Consider the following 14,927-nt stretch of genomic DNA (forward strand, 5'->3'; position numbering starts at 1 on the left):
ACCCCCTACTCCTCATACCCATTAATAAACAAAGCGCGACGGTTTAACTCCCCCCCCCCCGCCTCCCTTGCTTTCCAGTATGAAAAAAAAAAGAACATTTCAACACTGGTCAGTGTTTTTTATTTGAATATGCCACGCTGCGTCAAGAGTTCTTGTTCTGAGATTATTTGTTTTTTTAATGTGACGTCTAACCCTGAATGATGTAACCGGCGTAACCTGTCCTTGCACTCTCAACGCATCTACACTCGTTACAATTGACTCTCGCAATTTTATCGCCTTTCCTACTTATCTTAGCTCGTTGAGTGAAATAAAAGCTGTTACTCGCAACAGGAGGAGTAAAACATTTCGTGCTGTGCTACCAAACCCTTGCCGAGGAAAAAAAATGAGGTAATGTATCGTTATCCAATGTACTTTGTCTCCCTATTGCGGTAAATTTTTCTGTAGTAAAGCGCCGGTTATCTGAGACGGGTGGGTCTGGTCCTAATGGGGTCGTTTCCGAAATTTTAAAAGCGTTATTTTCTGAAAGAACATGCTTAAAAACATAGGATCTGACCATTTTTTAAATAAATTGTTTAAGTTTAATATTTAAAAAAAATACTTAAATCGGTGCGCTTTCATTGTTTATGCTTCTGACCGATGACATCACAAATGATGAAATGTCATTCATTGATATCCCAGAGCACACAATATTTAATTCGCTTCTTTACTCACATGTACTGGTAACAAATGGTTGATAGCAAGCGTAGAGCGCAATTTTAATTGGCTTCATGATTATTATAACGTGGAATCGCGATAGAAAGATGCGGCGAAGTGCATCATTTGTGATGTCATCAAGACCACGCCTTGTTTAAAAAATCGGACATTTTAAAAAATTAATTAAAAAATAACTGTTGGGAAAATGTAAGTATTTTCTTGGTACATGTTTTTTTTTTTTTTGCTTATTCTCTAAATTTCAGTGGCAAAAAGTACTACTTCTGACTGAAGGAAACAACCCCATTGCTTCGTTCGAATGTAGAACATTTTCTTCCTTTTACATTCTCTTTAGTTATTGTTATTGCAATTTTAGTTTAAATACCTACAAAACCACTAAACTTCGTCAACTTTGAAAGTGCATTTTCTATATTTATAGATATAGGAGTAGAAAAGGTTCTAAATGCCATTATGAAAACTATAATTCGTTAAAACATTTTATGATTTTAAGAAATGAAAGTCACGTGTATATGAGTTGCACATTAGGGTGGCCATTAGCTGCAGGGCTTTTTGCAAAAGTTAAAATTTCATTGATCCCACCGTCTTATCTTGTTTCAATGACCAAAAGAACTGGCTGTGCAAAATTTCTTTTCATTTGGACAATTTCTAGGGGTGTCTCAACTGTCTTAAAGTTCAAACAGATCTAGAGATCTAGTAAATTTTTAAAATATTACATTTTTCTTTAATAACGCAACAATTTCCAAAGAATAAATACATTTATTATGACAAAAAATGTCTATAGAATCGATGCAAAGTGTGAACAAGTGAATGTTGAACATCATTTTTTTCATAAGTGAGGATTTGGTATACAGTCGACTTCCGCTACAATGCGATTCGACTTACGCGAAATGGCTATAACGCGAATTTTTCTGGAGTAACGAATTTTAGAGCCAATGCGAATTTTTCGTTCACAACACGAAATTTTTGGAAGGAAGTATCGGCTTCGTTATTGGCTACTAAATACTGATTTCGGTAATGTTATCATATCCCTTTAAGCATCACTGACAACGAAAATTCCCACCCCAAACTAGTTTACGCATCACGTTGTTAGTGCATCACATAATCACTCAGCATTTCATTTCTTTCATTCTAAATTTATTTTCATTCTAAATATTAAAGTTTATGAAATATAATGGCACCTTAGAGGTACCTTCACCTAAAATTTGTAATGATGGGAAGAAAGAGAAAGTTTATGATTAAAAAAATAAAAAAAACTAAGATTCACGATACGCTTGAACATTAAACAAAATTAGTTCATATTTTATTCATGTTGAATAAAAGTTTTTATTTTTAAATGCAGTAAAAATTCAGTTCTTTATGTAATAAACTTTCGTGCATAGTTCAGGAATGCTTTAAAACAGTTTGAGGGGTGTTTATAAGTGTCTAAAAGAATTTGGTATGCTTCTAAAAAACATGCATACATATATTTTCCCACAACGCGAAATTCAGACTTACGCGAGGAGTCTTGGAACGCATCCCTCGCGTAAGTCGGGACTCGACTGTATAAGTAAGGCAGTTTTTATGGTTTTTAGCAGCGATGTGTAAAACAATTTTTTCGAATATTATCGTGTTCCTAAACTAATTTTACTTTAGTGCCGGCTGAAGGCGTTTTGGCGCTCTGAGCAAGACTGAAAACGGCGCCCTTAGCACAATAGGGAAGTTGCAACCTATTAAATGTTCATATTTTGACTATTGGATATTGTTAATTGACCCTCAAACTAAAAAACTCACCATCGCCGAATTTTAAAACACCGTGATTGATTTTTAATGAATTTTCAAAAATCCACGCCCAAAAGTGCGCTTTTCTGAAACGTGACGAGCTTACGTCACAGGACACTAATGGGCAGCCTTCCGCCGAAGATCCCTTGTTTTCGCTACGGACATTTTGAGCGCGCTGATATTTTTATTTTTTAGAAATTCAATAACCCTTTTGAACACACTATGGAGGCCGGATTCGTTAAAGCACAATCTAATAATCTTCCTCAAGTAACATCAATGATGGTATTCGAATATTTCCAGGGTTGGCCGAATTGGACCCAATGGGTTTTTTTTTTTGAAAAAACCCATTAAAAAAACCCATTATTTAGCCCACTTTTTGGGTTTTTTTAAATTTTCTGAGAAGTTAAAAAAAAAATTAATTTAAATACTTTCATAATTTAAATTTCTTTTTTATTTGTTCTTCATCACAGACAATGAACACAAAAAATGAATTTTGAACTTTAATAGTATTTCTTAACACTTAACAGCATTAAAAAAGTACTTCAAAGATTTTAAATAAATATATTTAACTTTTTTCTTTAACTGGTCAGTAAATAACTCAAATTATCTTGACTGAGTCCTGTCTCGTCTGATTTTCTCAATATTTGTAGATTGTACAGAGGAAACTACTCTAGTTAAAAGGCTTTCAGGTGAATTATTTTCTGCAAACCAACACGTCACAAATCTCGAATAAACACAAGGTATATTTTTAGAAATTAACAGATTTTTCAAACGGTCAACAGAAAACAGAACAGGATGTACAGTATTTTCATTATCTTCGAAGAAGTTTAATATTTCTTACTCTGTACACTGAAGTAGAAAAACAGGCTACATTCAATTCAAAGAAATGTGTTGATTAAGCTGGAATTCAGTAAAAACTGATTTAAACTACTTGAGGTTCTACAGTAGTTTTGCATAACAAAATGATATACAATAAAGTAAAATGCAAAAAAAAAAAAATGTAGTAATTAAAAACGAACAATAGATTTTATCACTCGAGAAGTAACTTTGCCTTAACTGTTGGTAATAATGAAAACTAAAAAAAATCTGAAACTTCACCATTCTTGGGTTTTGTAGTCTTTTATACTTTTCTTCAGAATATGCTGAATTTTAACTAGTTTTCCAGCTTTTTTTACCCGAAGACAATTTTTGCACTTTGTCTATACACTTACGCAACAATATGCTACAAGTATCCCCACATTTTCCCTAAAAAAAGACAAAAAAAAAAAAAAAAAAAAAACATTTCTTTTAAAAACCCAACTTTAGTTGGGTTTTTTGGGTTTTATTTTAAAAAACCCTGGGTCCATGGGCTTTTTTAAAAAAACCCGGGTTTTTTCCAACCCTGAATATTTTCGAGAGGATGAGAGGTTTAATCTTAAAGAAACGCGAGGAGTTCAATGCGAGGAGGTAAGCCTTACGATTCGTCTTCGAAGCCAACTGCACGTCCTTCGTCTTCTCCCGCGGCGGAAGAGCGCATGATGTCACTTCCTGTGCCATTTGACGTCACAACGCTTGAACTTTAAAAATTAATTAAAAAAACTACTTATCGTATCGCAAAATTTTTTTCACCTATGATGTTCATACATGTTACTCTATCATATAAAAATAAAATTGAAAAATCGAAAACTTCCCTATTTTCGGAGACTTATTTTTTTTTAATGTTTTTTTCTTGAGTCGTCTTCCTAGAACAGTCGTATATTTTTTACTCAACAATGCAGCTTTTCAAAAACCATGCAAAACTTTTTTTTTTTTTCAAATTTTTATGTGAATAATTTTCATTTAATTTTAATCATAGGGTAACGCACCAGTAACAGACAAGGGTCCAGTTCCAGACTGTCACAAGTTTGGATTTAAATAATAAGAATTTTAGGTGGGTAACACTGATGTAGCTGTGGCCCAACCATCTAGTGTTTTCAGAGGGATGTTTATGAATCAGTTGGTATTTGCAAGTCAGTGGTAGAAGGTTAGGAACAGCCACCACGAGGTCAGCCGGTGTTTCATGGTCATTTGAATTAAATATGGCTTTAGTTCTAAAAATTAAGAACTTTTGCACATTTTGAATAGAAAAGGGGAATTCTGTCCATTACTCATTCGTTCCTCATCCTACCTGTTGCTGGGTATCATCAGATTTTTCGATGTCTGTTACTGGGGGGTCGAACCTTTTTTTCAAAATTGAGCAAGTAAAAATAGAATTAACTCATTCAGAGGATCCAAGAGCAGCCAAACGTTAGATGAGACATAGTTGCATGAGATAAAAATAGGTTAAAAAGTCTAAATATATTAAAAGTCTCAGAAAATTGAGCTTAACTGAGAGCAATGTCTTAAGCATGTCTGTTACTGGTGCTATTATTCTACATCATCCAAAAAATTATAAATTCAAAATTAATTCTAAATGCTGATGCAGAAAACATAATGATATTTTACATCAACTTATGCAGTTTTTTGTTAAAAGGAAAGCCTTTTATTCGTATTAATAAGAGTATAGTATCCAAATATTCCAGAAATACATTTTTGTTATTGTTGAGCATTTAACATTTTCAATAAACATATTCTTTTGAGGCATACGAACTTCTCCGAATGAAACTTAAAATACATTTTTCTCTTGTTTTAGCAGATGCAAACAGTTTATTAGATTCTTGAAAACCAACGGTCTTCGGTATTTCATTTTCGATAGGAATTATGGCCAAAAAATGTAAGTCTTTCTTAATTTACAGTCGACCTGAAACAGGTTTTTATGAGTTTTAGTTTACTAAAAGAACATTTGCCACTTGAAAACATATACTGAGACGGTTAAAAAAAAAAGGCTCGAACTTGTTAGTTAGGTAAGGGGGTTAGTCCTGCGAGTTAAAGTTGAATAAATATTTTTGTGCTTGAAAAGTAAAAATTGAAATAGCAACGTTTTAAATGAATGATGTGCCAGCGTTTTGATGCACAAAAATTGCATATTACTGCAGACACCTGTTTTGATCTTACAAGGAACACCTTTTTCATTGCAAAGAAATGTGAGCTTTTGGATGAAGATTCATCCGAGGAAAGCTTTCCTCGGAAATGTCTGCTAAAAAAAATTTTTTTTCGATTCCAGCCTACCCCCCCCCCCCCTCCCGACTGGAACCTTTGCAAAAATTAATAACATTATTAACATTAATTACAAAAAAAAAAAAAAATACATGACCAAAATATGTTCTGCGAATCTTTGCTATGTGCATAAAAAAATACGAAGAAATGCGGCTGACATTCATTTGACAAGCATTTCTCAACTTTTTCCTCCTAGATCTATTTGACGACGTTAAGGGAGAGTTTTCTAGTTTCATTTGCTAACTTTCAAATGTAGATGGCGCGGATTTTCACTCGGTTTATAGGGGGGAAAAAATAAAGGCCCTCTCTAAACAGCTTCACACAGAGGGGAGTAATTAGGCGTTAATAGCTGTCACCGGAACCGAACCCCTCTCCCTTCAGGCAAATGCAAAGCCGAAGACCGGTTTGCTCTTTCAACATTTCTCAGGATATAGTTGAAGAGCAACAAATGGTCAAATTTTAGCTTCCACGCGATTTGTGATGGATGCATTTGTGGGAATTAGTTTTTCTGAAAGGTATTGACACCAGGGCCCAATTTCCCAATAGACCTAAGTACGCCAAAATTTTCAGGGGCCGCAAATTTTGCTTTAACCACATTTTTTTTTAATTCTTTTTTTTTTTTTTTTTTGTTCTTAAAAGAAAAATATTAGCATTTTTTCATTTTTCAAAGTTACAATTTTTTCTTGTCATTTAATAATGATTACTTTCACACATCTTATGAAAATCAAATGTGTTTCAATCATGGTAATTGATCAGCGTAAAACAGTAAGTGAAGACGAAAAGAGGGTGTCAATTTCAGAAAGTGTCGTTGCGTTTATCCAGAAGTCGCAACAAGATTGGAGTTTGACAAGGATTTTAGTGTTATACTTAAGTTTATTCAGTGCTGGTTTCTTGAGTGATTGACGTTTATTTTCTTTTTTACATTATTAATATTTAAAATTGTTTTCTGTTAATATTAAGTCTCGAAAATAAATAAAAATGAATGACGAACGAAAAAGGCTGATTGCTTTTAAATAAAGGAAACATGCTAAATTAAAAACCGAAGAACAAAAAAGAGTCATCAAAAATTTTTTAAACATTTTTTTTTTCAAATATGCAGTTTTCAAAAGCGGAAACTTTAGACTCTTTGCAATGTATTCCAGTTACAATTTACTAATGAAATACCATTGAACAGTGAGGAATTGTAAGAACACAAGTGAGTTAACGTAATAACAGAGTAAATTATTCAAATCGTTGATTCGTAGATAAAAAAAATAATAGGATAAAGATGCTGCTATAAATGAAGATGGCGACTGATAAAATGGTTAACGCACAAGACATTAAAGTTCAGTGCTCATCAAAGATTCAGCGATATAGATATTAAAGAATTAAGCTAGGTTTGATTCCAAAACACAGTTTTGATCAAAAGAGCACGTAAACGTAACTTTTTTTCAAAAAGTAACAGAATTCATTCGGAATGTAACCGTGTTTTTTTTTCCTTCTAAATTCAAAATGTCTTTTTGAGCAAACAGTGAAACAGCAAAAAAGTTTTTTTTTTCCTTCTGAAAATAAAGATGCTGTCTTATGTGAAACATACTAACATGCGTAGCATTCGAGAAAAATCTCGGTTACTCTTTATCTCCCCATTTTTCATCATTACATTTCATCATTATATCTAACTCAAGTCTATATCATGTTTCAGTAATTCATCTGCGTGCCATTACAAGGAAATGCTTTAAAACTTCAAAGAATGATAGAAAACATGTTTTATGAAACTATAGGGCCATGGAAAAAAATAAATAAATAGATAACCATGCTGTATTAGTTGATAATTGCAAATGAATATACATATTGCAGTGGCGTATATATGTTTTTATTTTGGAGGGGGGCCAAACAACCAAGAATAGCTCCCCCTCCCACTTTTTTTTGTAATTTTATTGTTTTGAGGGGGGAGTAACAGTGCCCTTATCTTTTCATTTTTTCGATGCGTGGAAAGGACTTCATACTGTTAGTCCTCTTTATACTGTCATACAGTGCCGCAACCAAAAAATAGTTTTTGACGGGCATTCTTAAAAAATCTCGCTTCTGGTGGGAGAATAGATCGGTGGTCCTCCCCCAGATTTTTTTTGTAATTGCAGTCCTAAGAACGCAGTTTTAGACGGCCTCTGGCGATGCCACGGGGAGGAAGAATTCGGAGCCCTTCTGCGGAAATTTTTAGAAATTGAAATTTTAAAAATGCCATTACAGGCTATATTTGTTAAAGTTAGTGTAATGAGAGGAATAGGACTTTTTGAAGTTGGCCCGGATTGATTTTTTTTTTTTTTAAATAGAGCGAAATCCATCTCTCTAAGCCCATTTTTCCAAATTTAATTTCTAAAAACGCAGTTTCAAACTGACTCCGATAATTTTACGGGCAGGGCAGTTCTGGAGCTCTCCCCAAAAACTCTTTTGAAATTCAAGTCCTGAAAAACGAAGAGATATTCAATTATACTAGGTGGAGTTGTAACGTGACGAATGGGCACATGACCGATGTGCTAAGCTTGATAAATTATATGCTTGTAAAAACTGTGATTCGCGCGCGCGTGGTCAATGATGATGATGATAATAGTCTATCAGAATAAGTCATTAATGAAGTAAATCTGTAAAGAAAAAAGTTTTTGCGTGGTTAAGAATTTTTAAAAGTGTAACAGAATAAACCACAAAATGTGTAAACTTCATTTTATCACATATATATATATATATATATATCTCATGTAACAACTAACCAACAACAAGCACCGTGGTGGGATAAGTTCTTACAATGTATATATCCAAAAGATTTGAAATATTTTGGAGAAGTGGCTTCTAATCACTTTTTTAAAAATATGTTATAAATGTTAAACAATCTAGATGCATTTTAGAGTTTCACACATGTAAATACTTGAAATAGTTTAGCGTAAAAAAATATTGAAAAATATTGTACCAACTAACCCCGGTCTCCCCTACTTGACCCCCCCCCCCTCCGATGTACAAAATTAAATAATGTAAACAGAGGAGCATCGAAATAAAATTTTTGGGGAAAGGAAAATTCTAATTTTATCGAATGATAAAACACGAGCTTACACGCATATCATACATACGCACATAACATCTAATAAGCAGGAATGTTAGGTTTCATTAAAAAACAATTTTTAGAATTTAAAAAGAGAAAAAAGAATATGTTGAAATGTAAGCTCTAACTCTTTTGAATCGTCAGCAAAATTTACCGAATAAGGAGTTTTTGGGATATTGCTGCGACCTCCCATCGGGTCGCCCCTGAATGCGAAACGTCATCATTTCTTCATCAACTTGACAGTTTAAATTTCGGGAACGCTGTTTTGCGTGCTTTTGAGCTTTTGCTTTTTTTTTTTTTTTTTTTTTTTTTTTTTTTAGGGAGAGAGGAGGATTATAATTCTAAGCAATTTCTGAGGCCCGTACAAGGAAGGGGGGGGGGGGGCTGAAAACCACTATTTTGCCGTGCCTATACTTACCCCTCCCTAATGGGAACACGCCCACCCCTATTTTTGTGCAAACGTCACTTTGTGTTTAAGCTCACTCTGCTGAATTCTCTTTCTCCGGATATAGACGTGACGCAATTCTCTTGATTTGTGTTCCCATATTGCAGTAATGAAATAGCCCCCCACCTAAATCAGAAGCTAGATCTGCTCCGTCTTTCTTCCTGTATGTAAGCACTATACAGTACAACCAGAGCCGAAGAGAGGTCATGCCAGCCTAATCGGAAACTACGGATCCGTCCCTTGCGCGGGTCCGGCTCGGAATCGGAGTAGTATAAATTTGCCCAGTTGTAGGGCTGGAGTGGGGCCCGGCGACCAAACTGGTTTGGGGCACGCCTTAGCTCTCGGCGGCCCTGAGTACAACCGTGAATCTCTTGGAAAGGTAAAAAAAACGAGATTATCAAGGCTTTAAAAAAAATTACACTAGTAACTTTCACAATTGCACACCTATACGACAAATACATATATATAATGTAGGGAAATGTGGGGCAAAGAGAGAGTCATTGACCCCTTTCCATTATGTTACAAAAAAAGACTTACAATCACGCTTTTAAACCTTCAAATTCGAAAAATCTAAGACGAAGAGACCTGAACTAATTCATTATTCCAAACATAGTCTAAAATTCCGTTTGCTAAACTAAAATTTTAGAAACTCCTCCCATCCCATATTTTTGTACAAGTATTATATTTACAACTAGAAAGTCGCCCGTCAAGGGATGACGGGTGAAAATCGCTTCTGCATTTGAACGAAGCAATTGCTGCCTGTTCAGTGATATTTTGATAGTTGAAATTTTAACCCTAACTCCAGTTGATTAACCCTGAACTCCAGTAAGTAGCTTTCATTGTTGACCATTTTTTCGTTTCTTCATTCCCGTGAAATGACACAGTCTTACCAGTAAAACAGTTAAGTTACCGGAACGAGTTCAGCCTTGTCACAATAAAGCCTTTTCTTGCATGTTAAACGTTACCAAAACATATTATCAAATGATCATACCGTGGCGCGAGTTTCATTGTTGACTTGATTCATTATCATTAGTCATCAAATTGCATGTAAAAAAATGTCAATATTAAGTTAATTATGTTTCTGATTTTATATTTACTTTATAACGGATGCACCGTTTCTTTATTGAAGAAAATGAATTTCGAGAATTATTTAACTATCAATTCCAGTTGAGTGAAACATTTTCGCTTTGTAATGATATGTATATATTCAGCTTGTGAGCTGTGATGCATATTGACTGCATAAACTGCAGAGTTCCTCGTGTACAATCCTTCTGAGGCGCTCCTCAGCAAAATGTAGCAATTTATTTCGAGTATGAATGTTTATTTATAATCACCGCAACTTTATTCATTATCATTAGTCATCAAATTGCATGTAAAGAAAATGTCAATATTAAGTTAATTTTGTTTTTGATTTTATATTTACTTTATATCGGATGTACCGTTTCTTTATTGAAGAAAATGAATTTCGAGAATTATTTAACTATCAATTCCAGTTGAGTGAAGCATTTTCCTCTTTGTATGATATGTATATATTCATCTTGTGAGTTGTGGTGCATATCGACTGCATAAACTGCAGAGTTCCTCTTGTACAATCGATTTGAGACGCTCATCAACAAAATGTAGCCGTTTATTTAGTGTATGAATATTTATTTATACTCACCGCAACTTTATTCATTATCATTAGTCATCAAATTGCATGTAAAAAATGTCAATATTAAGTTAATTATGTTTCTGATTTTATATTTACTTTATATCGGATGTACCGTTTCTTTATTGAAAAAAATGAATTTCGAGAATTATTTAACTATCAATTCCAGTTGAATGAAACATTTTCGCTTTGTATGATATTTATATATTCATCTTGTGAGCTGTGATGCATATTGACTGCATAAACTGCAGAGTTCCTCGTATACAATCCCTCTGAGGCGCTCCTCGGCAAAATGTAGCAATTTATTTCGAGTATGAATGTTTATTTATAATCACCGCAAATTTATTCATTATCATTTGTCGTCAAATTGCATGTAAAAAAATGTCAGTATTAAGTTAATTATGTTTCTGATTTTATATTTACTTTATAACGGATGCACCGTTTCTTTATTGAAGAAAATGAATTTCGAGAATTATTTAACTATCAATTCCAGTTGAGTGAAACATTTTCGCTTTGTAATGATATGTATATATTCATCTTGTGAGCTGTGATGCATATTGACTGCATAAACTGGAGAGTTCCTCGTGTACAATCGATTTTAGGCGCACATCAACAAAATGTAGCCTATTATTTCGTGTATGAATGTTTATTTATAGTCACCGCCACATTTTTCATTGTATCATTAGTCATCAAATTGCATATAAAAAAATTTCAATAATAAGTGAAATATGTTTTTGATTTTATATTTACTTTATATCCAATAAACCGTTTCTAAGAGAATGAATTTCGAGAATTGTTTAATTATCAATTCCAGTTGAGTGAAACATTTTCCGCTTTGTATGATAAGTATATATTCATCTTGCGAGCTGTGATGCATATTGACTGCATAAACTGCAGAGTTCCTCGTATACCATCCATTTGAGAAATTATCAATTCCAGTTGAGTGAAACCTTCCTGGAACAAAGTAATCTATATTTGATTGATTTAATTTGAAAGTAATCACTTCAGATAAAAATGCCTCGATTGCAGAAATAAATTACTTCCTCCAAGCCCTTCCGTACCATTGCAGATGACTATTTAGTCTCTTGTAAGTTTTGACTACATATGAAAAGCCCCCCCCCCCCCACTAAAATTTACTGTTATGTGCTGTGTAGGTATTTATTACGGAAATACTGAGCAAAAAGGAGTCATAAATGTTAAATATTTAGATGAAATTAAGTTAATGATCAATTTGCATGAGGGGAAATCAAAAAGAAAATGAAAAGGAAGACAAGAATAAATTTAACAGTATCAAATTCTTTTCCAAAACATTATTGAAATGAGATTCCTCATTTTCTTGAAAAATAGTCACAACCCTAGGAAAGCTTCTTGGATTTGGTCTGCATATTTTTTCACCTTTCGTTTTTCTCTTTTATGGCCCATATACGATGTTTGTGTTTGTGTAAATTATATACTATTTCTTGTTGAGATATTAAGTCAAGAATGTTTAGGAAAACTATGATGAAAAGTTGAAATTTCAGAAATTATTCTGAGTGTCGATCGAACAACAGATATTTGATGGAGCCTGCTTTTTCCAGAGAAGAAATCCTCTTTATTAAGTGACTAAACCGAAGCAGTCGTTAATAAACCGGTAACTTCAAACCAAACTATACAATTACAGCAAACGTGACAGATTTAGGTAAATTAAAAATTTTTGCTCACACATAGTCGAATACACTATGATTTTTCATTTATCTCATAAATAAAAATAAAAAAACATATATAAATGTTTTTCGTTTCAAAATAGCCAAAAAATCGCTTTTATTATTATTATTATTATTTTTCATTTTATTAGAGAATGGCATTCACAATAACAAAATACAGACCGACAAAATCAAAAATTGCGAAATGCCTCAGTGAAAAGCTGAAATTAGCAAAAGGAACGCATTCAACCCCTTCTCGATGGGGAGTCGATTCCTTGGGCCCTCGGGAAACATCGTTATCAGACTTTGAAGAAAGGAGGAACTCGCAAGTGGCTCGCGTTGGGAAAAAGGGGAGAAAGCTAAAGTGATTTATGGTAGAGTTAATTAGGAAAAGTGCCAGACACTGGTATTTTTCAGATTTCTTACTTCAGCGACATCTGCATGAGGAAGTTGGAACTAAATGTCCGTAGATTGAACAAGTTTTTAAAATATCCACACTTTAAAATATAAAAATTGATTAAAATGAACTTTAAAAATTATTATTAAGACCCTCAAAGTCTTATGAATCATCGATGACTGTTTTTTTTCCCAATAGTATTACAGGATTTGTAGTAGGAAGCTAAGTTGCTCAGTTTTTAGTGCGTGTATGGTTGCTATTCTGAAACCGTCGCCAAGCGAGATTTTCATTTAAAATTAATTTAAATTATAAAAACGCAAAATTTTTCTACAATATTATCTCAATCCATTCTAGACTGAAAATCACGTCGTATGCAACAAAGATCGGGAGGCTATTTGCTGTTGATTTTGATTACGGGAGTAGATTGATTTTCCCTTGGCGCCAATCTCTTGGGACAACAGCCTTAAACTACTTGGGAAAAATCAATTTCAGTTGTAATAACGTGTTTTTGCCATAAGAACTGGTTTTCAAGAATCAACATTGATATTGAATTATGATGAAAACAAAAAGTGATTGCCATGTTTAATCTATTTTTATATATTTTTACTTCCTTTACAAAAAAGGAAGCATTGTATTCGTGAAAAAAATTTCACTCAAAAATCGACCTTAATTTCCATTTTACTCACCTCCAAATGAATGTTGAATTTTTTTTTCGACCCGACCACACGTACATATGTACCTAAGAACGAATAGACGCCCGAAATATCCATTTTGAAGGTTCCCAAATTAATTACTACGAGTTTTCTCGTGACGTCTGTATGTACGTATGTATGTGCGTATGTGTGTATGTATGTCGCATAACTCAAGAACGGTATGTCCTAGAAAGTTGAAACTTGGTACGTAGACTCCTAATGGGGTCTAGTTGTGCACCTTCCCTTTTGGTTGCATTCGGCTGTTTCTAAAGGGGTCTTTTGCACCTTTTTGGGGGGAATTCTTTGTTAATTTCGATGCAAACTTAAGTGGTGTTATAATTTGGCGAATACTTGGCGATATATCGTCGTCTTTTGGTCGCCAAGCTTTCTCACCAACTTGGCGACAAACTTGGCGATTTTTTAAAAAAATCAGGTTTTAATGTGGCCATTGTTGGTGATATTTAGAGAGTTAGAGAGAGAATCACATTCAAATTGCAATAATAGGGAAATAAAAATAAATTGGTGTAAAAGGAAGTCATGTGATGCACACATCAGCTCGTTTATTTTTAGCAGTAGGACTTGAACATAGGAATTCATTGACTAGGGTGCACATAGGTAGTGCACTCAGCACACATGAAGAAAGAGAACAATATAAAAATGGAACGAGGTATACTATAAAAATGTAAAATGTAACAAGTAAAAAAGGAAAAGGTAGAACATACAAATGTAAAATTGAAAAATTGTAAAAATGTAAAATTCAAAAGGAGAAAATGTACAAATATAAAATGTAACATCTAAAATTGAAAAATTGTAAAAATATAAAAACACAAAGGGATAAAATGTTCAAGTACAAACTGTAACAGTCCAAAAGGATAAAATGTAAAACAAGTAAAAAGTTATTAGGGTCAATCAGTCTGTAAGTCTTGTAGTCCCTTTATCATATACCCCCATAGTATCCCTTTAATCCTTTTGTCAAAAAGAAGGAGGAAAAAAAAAAGGAAAAATTAATTTGAATTTTGACATCTTGAATTCAAATTATGTTTTTCGCAATCAAGAGTGTGTGTATGTAGGCGTGTGTGTTTGTGTCTGTGTGCTTGCATAAGTGTGTGGGTAGTTGTGTGTATGAATGTGTGTGGGGGGAGGGTATGTGTATTTGTGTGTAGGCATATGTGTTTGTGTCTGTGTGCAGGCATGAATGTGTAGGTAGTTGTGTGTATATGATGTGTGTGCATGTGTAGGTGGGTGTATGTGTCTGTATGTATGCGTGTGTATAGGTGTGTGTGTAGGTGTATGTGTGTGTGTGTGCGTGCGTGTGTGTGTAGTTGTGTATGTATGCGCGTGTGTGTAGGATATGGATGCAACCTGGAGACGGCTTTGCTATAGGAGCAGCATCGTGAGGAGCCGGTCGAC

The 14,927-nt window shown here is 33.8% G+C and overlaps 1 protein-coding gene across 1 annotated transcript in view; it reads left to right on the forward strand.

Moving 5' to 3' along the window:
* Positions 1 to 252: 252 nt before the first annotated feature.
* Positions 253 to 14,927, forward strand: part of LOC129217702 (peroxynitrite isomerase THAP4-like) — a 49,067-nt gene continuing 34,392 nt past the window's right edge. Inside the window, exon 1 of the mRNA XM_054852039.1 lies at positions 253 to 387. Within this exon, the coding sequence (XP_054708014.1) occupies positions 383 to 387 (5 nt within the window). The 5' untranslated portion in view covers positions 253 to 382. The remainder of the gene's footprint in view (positions 388 to 14,927) is intronic.

Source organism: Uloborus diversus, chromosome 2, assembly GCF_026930045.1.
Source record: "Uloborus diversus isolate 005 chromosome 2, Udiv.v.3.1, whole genome shotgun sequence".
NCBI classification, from domain to species: Eukaryota; Metazoa; Arthropoda; class Arachnida; order Araneae; family Uloboridae; genus Uloborus; species Uloborus diversus.